General features: G+C 44.7%; 1 protein-coding gene and 1 non-coding gene across 3 annotated transcripts in view; one reads left to right on the forward strand and one right to left on the reverse strand.

Annotated features, from left to right (window-relative positions):
- Positions 1-2149: 2149 nt before the first annotated feature.
- Positions 2150-2286, reverse strand: LOC142438118 (U4 spliceosomal RNA). Its single transcript, XR_012782554.1, has one exon. It is a non-coding gene; the product is annotated as a U4 spliceosomal RNA (small nuclear RNA).
- A 4861-nt stretch (positions 2287-7147) lies between these two features.
- The window catches only part of MAN1A2 (mannosidase alpha class 1A member 2), a 170558-nt gene continuing 164479 nt past the window's right edge, over positions 7148-13226 (forward strand). Inside the window, exon 1 of one of the 2 annotated variants that reach the window (XM_075559997.1) lies at positions 7148-7449. In XM_075559997.1, the coding sequence (XP_075416112.1) occupies positions 7148-7449 (302 nt within the window). The remainder of the gene's footprint in view (positions 7450-13226) is intronic. The other variant, XM_075560000.1, reaches the window with a different exon arrangement.

Below are 13226 nucleotides of genomic sequence, written 5' to 3' on the forward strand. Positions count from 1 at the left end.
ATGAACTGATGTATTTACGTATGTACACATCTATGCTTATACCTCTATCCATAACTTTGCTTCCTAGTTCTTTCCTGTTTCCTTTTACCTTCCTCCTGCCCCACCATCATGCTCGCCATTTTCCCGCCTTAGTAATTCCTCTCAGCTAGATTGCTACTGTGCCAACACTCCCAGGATCTCTACGTCCTCATTTTTTAATTCCCTAGTTGTTCCCCTCTCTAAGGCACTGTTTGTTCACCACTCCCTTTTCCCATACCACAAACTTTTTGAAGTTCCCTCATACGTATTCTTATTCATCACTTACCAATTACCTTGTTGATGTTTCACTTACAATAGTAAAAAATATACTGAAAACTTCCCACATTACCTGTGTCTGACATTAACAAATGCTGACATGTGAGACAAGAGTAAATCTATTTCTCATGAGTAAGGTTATATGTCAAATTGGATGGGTTGTTATCTCAGTGGTTTGACAGTTATGTTATGTAATTTGGCAGTGATGCAATGATGTGGTGATCTTGCATTTTGTGATCTGACATTAATTTCTTCCTTTTTTTCTAAAGACAAACCTTCATATGAGCCTATGATTATGAACCTAATTATGTCACTAAGTGAGAGAGCTTAGTGTAAAGGATGACTTCAAAAAGTTCATGAAAACAATCCATTATATTTTAATTCTATTTTTCCATTGATTTTTTGAAGCTGCCTCATCGATACGTATATCTAAATATATCTCGTATCACACACATACACGGAGCTCTGGTAGCATAGTGGTTATAGGTTGGGCTGTTAAGCAAGGTCAGCAGTTCGAAACCACCAGCCACTCTTTGACAGAAAGATGGAGCTTTCTACTCCCATAAAGAGTTATAGTCTCAGAAACTCACAGGGGCAGTTCTACCCTGCCTATAGGGCCACTATGAGTTGGGATTGTCTCGATGACAATGGTTTGGATTTTGTTTCACATACATTTACAATGTACAATAAAACGTAAAATTCACCTAACAAGGGAAGTCCTCAACTGGTTATATGGTCATAACTGGTATTTAGAACTATCTTGGTCCACCATATAGTTCATATCCCCTTTGCCTTCAGCAAGCACCTGATCATATTTAGTTCTTTGCCTGGATGACCCAAACATTCATTCTTGTAGGGCAGCGGTTCTCAACCTGTGGGTTGTGACCCCCTTGGGGGTCAAATGACCCTTTCACTGGGGTCACCCCCATTCAAAATAGTAGCAAAATTACAGTTATGAAGTAGCAACGAAAATAATTTTTATGGTTTTGGGGGGGGGTCACCACAACATGAGGAACTGTATTAAAGGGTCATGGTATTAGGAAGGATGAGAACCACTGCTGTAGGGTCTATGTCATTGATAGTCATCTGAGAATTGGGTTGCTAAAATTTTCCATTGACTTTATCTACTATGAGTACTACTAAGGGATGTCCTAAGGGATTTCCTGTATTCCAGAATATTCATTAGCTTCTTATAATCCATTTTCCCTTTTGTTATCAGGATCAATTGTACCATACCATAACTCTTTTCTTTACTTACTGACCCAGCGGCATGAGGAGTCAAAAGTAGAATTCTTAGTATCTAGCTCAATGGAATCAGTATTGTCTTCGGTTGAAAGCATATCTCTCTTTAGACCCACAGAAAAGAGTTGAGGGAACCCGAAACAAACCTTTGTGAGTAGGTCACTAGGGGCAAGAATGAGTGCTAACACCTCAATTCCCAGACCCACGAATCCTGGCTACTGGCCAAACAGAACCATATGTACAATACTGGATACAGCTTCCTGGAGGACAGTGCCCTAACCCTGGAAGGTGTTGCTACTTAGTTGGCACCATAACTGTGTCTTTCAAGGTCATCTCATCGATCTATTAAGCCAGCTACATTGATAGCAAAACTAGTGAAGGAGCATGGGTCCATTACTGTACTCCAGTTGCTATGTGTTCCTTGCTCTGAGGCAATGCTACGTGAGATGTCATGACTGTGGGTAGGGTGTTTTGTGAGACTACTGATAGTTTTGATAGCAGCTTTGTATACAAGGAAGGCAAATACATATATTTATCAGTTTCAGCAAGAACAAAACACTGCAATTTCCATGATGGAATTGACCCAATGTAGTCAATCTGACACCAAATTGCTGGTTGATCAACCCTAGGGATAGTGTCATAGAAAGACTCAAGTCAGTGTCTCTCTTTTTTTTTTTTTTTTAAGTTTTCAATTAGCAATAATCGCGCCTCGGGTAAACCTCATTGGCTACGATATTGCCACTCAGTGTCTCTTGCTGACAGATGGGGCAGTCAGCAATGGCTGTAGCTAAGTCAGCCTTGATGAGTGGAATGCCATGTTGCTGTGCCTTTGTAAAACCTCTCTCTGTCACCCTGACCACTTTGTTCAGAAACTTACTGGGAAATTACTAGAGTGGCTAAGGAAAAAGTCTGATTGGCATTCACAGAACACAACATCCTATCTACTTGATGGTTAAAATCCTTCTCTGCAAAGGCTATCCATCGGTGAGCACTTACATAACAAACAAATATCTTCACTTCTTTGATCCATCCAGAGGGGTGTGTCCACACCCCTCTTTCCCATATCTATTTGTCAACAATTTGTAATCACATTCCTTCTAAATTCCTGACCATCCAAACAATTGTCCACAGTCCATAAATTAGCATGTATTCACACATTTGGCTATTTATCCTCTGAACAAAGTGAATAACTTGGCACACTGTTTGAAGCTCTGCCCACTGAGAGGATCTTTCTCTACCAGCCTTTCTGGGAGGCCCCAGAATGGAGAAGTACTGCTGCCATCACTTCTGAATTGTGCTTCGATAATCATGCAGAACCATCTGTAAACCAGGCACAAGTTTTAGCTTCCTCATTCAATAGATTGTAAGGAAGTCTCCATGGGGCCACATATAGAAAGGGAGAGGAAAGTTTAATGTGATCAGACTAGGGAGCATGGGAATTTGAGCCCCTTCTACATGTAATTTATTTGGGATACCAGGTATTTCTCAAGTCCAATCTTTTATATATCACTTCTACTTAACGGTGGTGTGTTGCTGTACATGTCAACTTTATGACTCTGAAGATCAGATGACACTCACTTCATGATAGAAGGCTTGGGACACATGGCAGTTTGGGGACCTATGGCTAAAAAATGAGTTTTTATTAAGGTCTAGTAACAAAACTTTTTTTCAAGAGGAGAGAGTGTGTTAGGCTAGGTTTAGTAGAGAATCAAATCCAGAGATATTCATATAGGTGTAAGCAAAAAACTTTATACCAAGAAGCAATTATATATCAAGAAATTGTCCCAACCCACTCCAACTCAAGTCTGTAAGTCTGATACTAGTCCATAAGTCCCTCAGGCAGCCACATGCAATGATATAGAATGCAGGAAGAGTCAAGGTCCAAAAGGATCCAAGGATCCAAAGTTAGTGGGAAAGATTCCAGGGCTCCAGCAGCAATCAAGGTGGCCCGGTAGCTCTTAAGCAGGAACAGAGGCATAAAGAGGTGGAGGTTCCCAGGGCTCTCCTATACGGTCATACTCTCAAGGAGACAGCATCAGGTTTTAACCCGATTGACAGGTTGGATACCACCCCTATACTTTCATACATTAACCTGATATAAATTTAGATCACTACCACAGAGTAATTACATGCTGAGGATGGCAGAGCTTTGCTTCCAAACCCTATGCTGTGATTTACCAGTGAAGTGTATATATAAATACCTATAGATTTCTTTCAAGAAAATGGTACATCCAGTTCTGGAGACTGTCAAATCCCAAATCCGGGGAGGTCAGGTGTCATGTTGGAGACTTCTCGTGACTTGTTTCCAGGGCCTGATAAACCCAACATGGGCAAGTCAGATGACAGGCTGCTGACTCAAGGGGCTGTGAAACCTAACAAATCTCTAAATCTGCAGGTCAGGTGGCAAGATGCTGGTTCCTAAGAACCAGAGGACAGAGGATGACAGGTAGGATGTAGGATCTACAGTATAGGTTCTCCAACTTATTTGGCCTACCACCCCCTTTTCAGGAAAAAAACAGTTAATCATGCGATCCCCTCCAAGGCATTAAAAACTTTTGTACTATAGCCCATAATTCAGGGTTTAGCGTAGGTATCTGCTTCTACAGGCCCCAGGATAATTTTAGTGCTGCCCCCAGGGGGTGGATTCATCCATTTTAGGAGTAAGTTTTGCCAAACATTTATCTTGGATGTAGGCATTTCTTCTAGGAAATGTTCCTTTCAATTGATTGGCTGCTCCCATTGTATCAGACTATGGAGAATAATCACATAACATCTGCCAAACCACTGGTGACTATGGCAGAGTCAAGTTGACAACTAATCTGAACCATCACAGGTATCCACCTGGGTAATATTTGCTTTCAAGATTTATATAACTTGACATCTCATTCAGAGTCAATATTTATTTCTTCCATTCCTTCCATGGAAAATAATGACCTCAAAAGTAGGACATGGAAGTTTTTCCTTTGACTTACAGAAAGGCTCAGAATTAGAGAATTAATAAAAATTGGCATATTTTATGAAAACACATTGGAGGGCAAGGAGTTTCTTACAACTGTTTTTTGTGTCTTCACAAGTGTTCAAAATAAATCTGACTTTGGATTGGCTGCTCTTAATTGCCAACTTTGCTGGGTAAGTTACTTTGAACATTTTTGTGTGGTTATTTGGGGAAGCAAGGTTAGTGATAAGACTTGCATCATACTGCAGAGATTAGCGAAGCCAAGCTTCTGGATACAGGGGCGACTCGCATGTGCTCATGCACTGTTCCAAGGCTTAATCGAAGGCTGATTGTTTTTCTGTTACTAAGGGCCTCTCCAGTCCTTTCAATTCAATCATCAGTGAGGACGGGTAGAGGGTCTAACAATTTATGCTAATATTACAACATAGTCACGAACTATAATGTCAAAGAATATGGTATGCATTGCAAATAACGTTCTTGGACGCAGCTTCAGCACAATACGGTTGTATTGTGGGTTTCAGTGTGTTCGACTCACTCCTTATCATTGCTTTTGTGACGTGGGGGGATTGGGGGACAGAGAACTACAATGAAGACCGTGACAGTGACAGAATGGTTTCTAGAAACTAATCCACAAGGGGCCTCCTGTCATGCAGGAGTTCCAGAGATTGCTCAGAAAGCAACCTAATCGAAAGGGCAAAGTAGCCATTTTCATGTTAGCACAGAGCCTGGCACCTGTTTGGTGCTCAACAGATGTAGTGGGAGCCCTGGGCGTTCCACAACGTGCACATGGGGACGGGGCGGCCCAAGTTGAAGCAGAGGTGCAACATCCATGTCGTTGAACTCTCTGGGCCAACAGTCTGTACTTGATGACAAGACTTTCACCGAGCAAGAAGAGGAAACGTTAACTTTGGTCCTGAGAACCCCTAATTCCAGTGCTACCTTCACAATCCCAGCCCGCTCGCTCTCCTCTCCCGGAGGCCAGCTCAGTCCAGGGACTGGCGAGGCCCAAGCTAGGAGGCCGGGGTGGAAGTTAGCCGCGGCGCCGAGTTCGCGCCCCACTCTCTTCGCACGCCCGGCGGGGAGCGGCGGGACGCTTCCGGGGAGCCCGCGGCGGCGCGAGGCCGGAGCGCGGGCGGCGGGCGGGGGAGGGGCGGCGGCGAGGCCGGGAGCGTGCGCGCGCACCTCACACTCCGCCGCCCGGGGACGCCCACTCGCGAGTCGGGGCCGGCTCGCCGGCCCGCGCCCCATCCTCCCGCCCCCGCCCCCCCCAACTCTGGGTCCCTCTCGGCCGTGCGTGCGCCCAACCGGTGTCGGCCCATCGGCCCAACCGCCGCTCTGCGTTCACGGGGCCCGGGGAGGCAAGGGACGAGGCCCGGGCCGCAGTCCCGCGCCGCGTGGACGCGCTGCCTCTCCCGTAGCCGCCGCCGCCGCCAGAGCGAGGGGTTCCGAGCGAGCGGAGGCCCCGGGGAGGACGCGGAGCCGACTGCTACTTGCCCGGGGCGCGGTTGGCCCCGCGCGCCTCAGGCCGCCGCCTGCCCGGCGCTGGGCGCGGAATGAGCGGGCGCCTGCCGGGGCTCTCCGACTGAGGGGCCGCGCTCGGCTCGGCTCGGCCCGGCCGGGCTGCTTCCTCGGCCGCGGAGGCGCGGCCAGTCGGTCACTGCGGCCGGGCGCGGCGGGGTCAGTGGCGGCCTCTGGCGGGGAGCGGGCGCCGGGGTTAACTTCCCCGGCGACGGAGAGGAGGAGGAGCCGGGAGGGGGCGGCCGCCGCTCCTCCCCTCCCCTCCCCCGCCCGCCCGCCCGCCCGCCCGCCGCGCTTCTCCGTGGCGGAGGAGGAAGTTCCGCTCTCTGACAGACCCGTGCGGCAACCGGGCGGCGGCGGCCGGCAGGGCTCCGGCGATCTCGGACCCGCTTGCCCTTCGCGTCCGCCGCCCAGCTCCCGCCGGCACCCGAGCTCCGCGCGCCGCCGCGAGCCTGCGAGGCAGCGGCGGGAGGTGCCCGGCGTCCGCCCGACCTCCTTCCGGCTCCTTGGTCCCTGGCCGCTGCCTGGGCTGCTCGGCGAGCCGGCCGACCTTGCTTCGTATCCGCAGACTTCGGAGGCGAGCCTCATTCTTGTTATGCCCACGCCGGGCCCCAGGGTTCAGGAATTCTGGAATCGAGGCGCCAGGGGCGGCTGAGTGAATCGCCTGCAACTCCGCGACCCACGATCACGTAAGCCCCCCCCCCCCCCGTTTCGGGGGCGGGAGAAGACCGCATTTGAGCATCTCGGCGGGCACCGGGAATGGCAGAGCCCACCTGGCAGCGTGTCTGCGGCGCCGCTTGCCTGCTCGACCCCGAGGAATGAAGAGGAGACTGCGAGCCCGCCGAGGAGGCGCTGCAAGCTGGGCGGCGACGCACACACCGCCGGACCGACGCGAGTGATCGTCTGCGGGGGCGCGGGGGGGCGCACAAGTTTGTCAGTGTCATTGCAGAAGCGTGAGAGAGACACCCTCAAAAAAAAAAAAGCACAACAATCCCTTAAGACGAGAAACATTGTTTCTCTCCCAGCCCCCCCAATTAATTTTTTTGGGGGTCAAGATCTTGAAGCCTGTATTCCATGCATTGTCCATTCGATCTAAGATGAAAACTTTGTAAAGGCTTCTCTCCCAGAGCGAGGACGATGACCACCCCCGCCCTGCTGCCCCTGTCTGGCCGGAGGATCCCCCCTCTGAACCTGGGGCCCCCCTCCTTCTCCCACCACCGGGCTACCTTGAGACTCTCCGAGAAGTTCATCCTGCTCCTGATTCTTAGTGCCTTCATCACCCTGTGTTTTGGGGCATTCTTCTTCCTTCCAGACTCTTCTAAACACAAACGGTTTGATCTGGGTCTGGAAGATGTGCTCATTCCTCACGTGGAGGCCGGCAAAGGGGCGAAGAACTCCGGCGTCTTCCTGATCCATGGACCCGATGAACACAGACACAGGTTGGTTGCTGTCCCGAGTTCTGGTTAGTGACCTATGGCCTCATTCTCTTTCTTTTGGTTTGCGGTCCGATGTTGACTCCCCACCCCCAGATGTGAGTGGTATGTCGTTTGATTTCAGAACCCCAAGCTAAAAGCCCTCCTAGAGCTGCCTCTTAAAGTTCAGCTCCTGTTAGTGTGGAAGCAGCAGTACTGCCCCAGAGAGGTGGTGGCTTCTCTGGGCAGTTGGGAAGAGATGTGTGAGAACTTGAGCCAAAGAAATTGTGATTTAAGAAGCAGTGCTTTGATTTTGAAAAAAAAATTATTTCCAAAATATGGTGTTGACTTCCCTCCATACATTGAATCTTGACAGCCTCCGTGGGTCTGTTCTCCCTACCCCAGTCCCACTGAAGCTCAACAGTGAGCCCTAGCTTATTCTTGCATAGATCATACCTGTCATTTCTCACATGGGAGAATTGTTATTGTAAGGCTATGTGTTTGTGCTTTGTATAGAATTAATTGGGTCCATGCCACCCTTCAATCTTCAGTCATGCCACTTTGTGAGTCTTTTTTATTTTGTGAGTCTTGTAGGCCAAGTTTATGTCTGATTTTCTGTTGTTTCCAGTTTAACGTTGGTCCCACCTTCTCTCCCACCCCCATCCCCAATGAGAGGTGGACTGTATCAAGTACCTGTTCCAACCGGCCTTCTTTAAATGTGGCCAGTGAGGCGTTTACAGCCTTTTTGATCCTCAGATCCGAAGTAGGCTCTTAGGAGCCAGTAGCCCCAGATTAGGGTAAAATGGGACCTCGACTTACAGTCCTAATCATCTGTACATTCTTACTCAAAAGAGTTTGGGACTGTAGTTGGCTTTTTTAAACCTGCAGGTTTTGGGGGGCTGCTTTCATTTTTATTTTTCATTTGCTAAATCCTTCTCTTGTCTTTCCTATTTCCTAAAATAAATCTTGTATATGTGGTGGTGGTGGTGGGGTAGGGTGAGGGTGGGCGATATCATATACTTGGATTCTGTTTTTAACTGACATTTGCTCTAACTTAAAAAAAATTATACTAAGACAGTATTGATGCGTGCATTGAAAGATAGCTCTTAGCTTTTGTTTTTTTTATTAAGAATATTTAACTCAGTATTTTTGTAAATTAGTTTGTTAACATGGTGAATTTTCAATTTTTGGAAAAGCTCATGTTCAAGTATTATACTAAGTTAAACACTTGGGAAAATGTTATTGTTTTAACCTAGGTAATTCATTACTCGCTGGAAGGTTCTTTGACTTTTGGCTAACCTTATAGAATAGTTACTTATTAAATTTTTTCATGCCATTTTTGGTAACTGAGTTAGGAATTTTTACGATCATTTTGAACTTTGTATGCTTTGCATATGTTTGTGTGTGTGTGAGACAGACAGAAAGAGAGAGAGAGACTTGGAGAAAAACAGATGAGATCTCGGAAATATTATGAAAAACGAATTCTGAAAGTACTGCTTTCCTTGGAAGCCACATTTCCTATGGTACTTATATGAACGGTAATGAATATTGGGAGGAAAAAAACAAATATGTCAAGACAGGCTTCAGACTTCTTTGACAGCAACCCTACATTAATATTACTTATCACTGTAGTGACCTGTCATATACTAAAAAAAAAGATGACTATTTTTTAGGTTAGAAAAATCCTCAAGCTGATCGATACTATGAAATTTGAGTGGAGACAGATATGTGTCGTTATTCACATTATTTATACACATCATTCACACATTTATATTCTATGCACTGCTCAAACTCTACTTAAAGTCAGATAGCCTCTGAATATATATGTGTCTGCAGTATTGCTTTCTAGATTGGTTGTCGAGTGAGTGAATCAAGTCTTAACATTTTGGTAGTAAGCAGTTAAGAGTTTGGATAGTAAGTGATGTACTTGAGAATTTATTGGAAACTAAGAAACCTTGGGGGTATAGTGGGTTATGTTTTGGGCTGATAACCACAAGGTCAACAGTTTGAAACCGTCAGCTGCTCTTTGTGGGGAAAGATGAATTCGACTCCCATAAACTATTACAGTCTTAGAAACCCACAGGGGTAATTCTATTCTGCCTTAGAGGGTCACTGTGAGAATTGGTTTGATAGGAGTGGCTCTAGCTGTTTGGTTATGGAAAGCAACCATTCAAAAATACATTTGATTTATAGTTTTCTATATTATTTCTATGGTTATATAGTATCTTTTTGTATCTGCTTAGTATGTTTTATATTGCTGCATACCATATCTAAAAACATAATCTGTGGTGATAAGAATTCTTCTACTTTTAGTAATGAAATACATTTAATATTAGAGATCATTCAGATGCGGGCTTAAAACCAGGACATAAACTAGTAAACATTATTAAAATGTAATTCAGAAAGACTTTTTTATAGACTTCAATAATACCATTCAAGATTAATGTCTATTCTTTAAAATTTTTTAAAAACACCAATTCTTGAGATTCCCAAACCATTTTCCTTAATTTGGAAAAAACACACTGTCAGTTTAATTTTGTGTTTATGGGAAAGGTATGGGATGGAGAGGTTAGGGACCATACTTTAACTGATAGTGAAAAAGAAATCATGGTCATCATAGGCTCTCATTCGTAGTACTTATGATACTTGTTGAATTGGCTCTTCTTTATTAATCAGTTAGTTTAGTATAGAAGTTAGTGCATAAATTGTAGAATGAGACTTGGATTCATGCCCTGTTTTGTCATAAATGAGTTGTGTGTTCTTGAGCAAGTAAGTTTTAAAATGTTTAGTTTTTTTCTTATGTATGATAATGGCATGTGGTTGTAATGAATGAAACAAGAGGTATAAAGCAATCAACACAATTCCTAGCATTTAGTAGATGCTCAGTATATGCTATTATCAACAATATTTGTAATTTTGCTCTGAATACTGTACGTATTTTAATTTGGAAAATACACAATGACAGAGCAGAGCCCCTAGCTGCTAGGATAGTGAAAATCAGAGATGGCTTCACGGAGGAAGAAATTTAAAAAGAGTAGATTATAAAGTAAAGTATAGATTGTGGGGCAGTTGGCCAAACAGCGTACAACATATGTGAGTGCCCTAAGGTAAAAGAAAGCTTAGCATCATTTGGAGAAATGTTCAGTGTGGCTAGTGTAGAGAGCAGCAAGCAGTGTAGGGCATTGATGAAGATACTGGATAGGTGATAAGATTTGACCTGCTTTTATGTAATTTTGCCTCCATGTTGTTTCAAACATTTCTACTAGTTGCTAGCACTCATTAATCAGATAGGCTATGTAGAAATCACTGAATTTCTGATTTTTCTTTAGAAATTCAATAAAACATCACCCAAATCCGGTGGCAACATTCACCTGGACCTGGGCTTTTGCTTTTGGAGGGGCATGTACTCACCACACTGCAGCACTCAATTAAGGTGCCAGATAAGTAAATCTAATGAACCAGTATTTCACTTGTTGAATTTGTAGCCCCTAGGCAGGATCCAGGAGTGTTTATAGACTACGTTAGATATTTTGGCCTTTAAGAACTATGGAAGTCATTGAAGGGTTTTGATAAAAACAGGGAATTACACGATCATGTCAAATTAAAAACCATCACCGTGGTTGTAGTCCGAGGCCTGGGTTAGAGATTAACAGAAGGAGGGTAGAGTCTAGGTACTACTGGAGGGTACTGGCTTATGTCATTGTATTAATCATGGTGATGGAAATGTGTGGAGAAGAATGATGGGTTCAAGAAAATAAACTATTACATTTCACAGAAATTAATGATTTTAGTAGATATTTTCATGAGGAAATTACTGTGTCTTATCTGTTAAGTGGCTCATAAATAATCCACAGGGGCTCTTTGGTTTATGTGTTTAATTTTAAACTCTTTTTTGTTGTTATTACGAATATCTATAGTAAATGCTACACCTATTCAAATAAATGTTTCTACATGTATTAGTCAGTGCATTGATTACATTTTTCTAGTTGAGCAACTGTTCTCACCCTCCTTTCCCTTAACACAACTCACTCCCTGTAAGCTTCTTATCTAATCTTTGAAGTTGCTATTGTCCGTTTGATTCTATATAAACTTAAACCAAACTCACTGCCATGGAGCCAGTTCCGAATCACAGGGACCCTGTAGAGGGTTTCCGAGACTGTAATTCTTTAAGGCAGTGGACAACATGATCTTTGTCTGGTGGTTTTAAGTGCTGGCTTTTCAGCCAACAGCAAACACCTAACCCACAGCTCTACCAGCGTTCCTTTTGAACCGATATCTCACTGCCATCAAGTCAGTTCTGACTCAGGGACAGTGTGGAACTGCCGCTGTGGGGTTTCAAGACTCAGTCTTTTACAGGAGTAGAGAACTTCATCTTTCTCTGAGGAGTAGCTGGTGGTTTTGAACTGCTAACTGTGGTCATCACCTATGCTGTCAGGGCTCCTTTTGTTTTCATAGAGATCGTTCTGAAGAGAGCATAATGCCCTAAGAAGCCTTTTTTAAAAAAAATTTAAATACTAGTTAATGTTGGTTTTAAGAAGACTTCAGAGGACATTTTTGGTTTAAGGGTTAAAGATTATCTATCTCAGGGCAATGGTTTCAGGGATATAGCCAACATCCTTGGCTACAAAACGTCCATGAGGATTTTAAACTCAGTGCTGTATTCTTCCTCTTTTAACAAGAATTCTTTTCTCAAATCTTTAATCATTAATGGTATCCACTTCTGTTGATCTCATGGTAAAAACCAAATGAAAACTAAATTCACTGCCATTGAGTCAACTCATAGCAACACTGTAAGAAGAGGTAGACCCACCCTGTGAGTTTCTGAGACTGTAGCTTTTATGGGAATAGAAAGCCCAGTCTTTCTTTCGCACTGCCGACCTTGCTGATTGCAGCCCAACTAGTAACCACTACGCCACCAGGGTTCCTCTCATGGTAAAAGAGGGTTAATTTTTCATATGCTCCTGTTCCTGCATCCCCTTCCTCGGTGACTCTCTGTCAGGGATGGGGAACCTTTACTCTGTGAAGGGCCATTTTAATAAAGCATTCGTGGGCCCTACAAAATGATGAACTTAAAATTAGCCAACTGTATTTGGTCAAACATTTAATTAACTCACCCATTTTGTGATGGTAGTAACTGCTTCTCTTTGGTGAGGCATGTAGTGTGATGTTAGCTGATATTGATGATTTCATGGGGCTTTCCCAACCCTGCTCCAGGTACATATAGACCATTATATGCCTTGGGGTGAAAGATGGACTTTCTATTCCCGTAAACAGTAACAGATTTAGAAACTTGCAGATGCAGTTCTGCCATGCCCTATAGGGTGGGTCTCTGTGAGTCAGCGTCAACTCAGTGGCAGTACATTGAGCTGTAGTGCCTTGATAGCCGCTTGCAAACTTTTAAGGTCGTAGGTGTTATGCAGTAAACTAGGAGGCAGAACAGAAGCGCAATGTGTGATGAAGCCAATTAACTGAGGTATTCCATAAAACCATGAGGTAGTTAGTTTATTGTGCCAACCTGGCTGATAAACACATGTGGGGTTAATTGAAGGGCAGAAGGATAAATGACTCAGTGAGCCTCGTCTAGTTCTCGGGTCTCTTGCCTTGTGATGGTCGGATCAGGGTTCAGCTGCCTTCACCCAGTTTCCTGCTTCAGCTGGCAAGGCTCACTTCCTGCAAGACATCCCTGAGAAGAAGCCACATGGACCTACCCCGATGTAGCCCTGGGTGCTGGAGCAGCCGTGTGGAGATCCCTGCCAGCTCTGAGATGCTTACACACTCACTGATTTGGCTTTCCTTCTGCAGTT

Source organism: Tenrec ecaudatus, chromosome 1, assembly GCF_050624435.1.
Source record: "Tenrec ecaudatus isolate mTenEca1 chromosome 1, mTenEca1.hap1, whole genome shotgun sequence".
Lineage (NCBI taxonomy): Eukaryota > Metazoa > Chordata > Mammalia > Afrosoricida > Tenrecidae > Tenrec > Tenrec ecaudatus.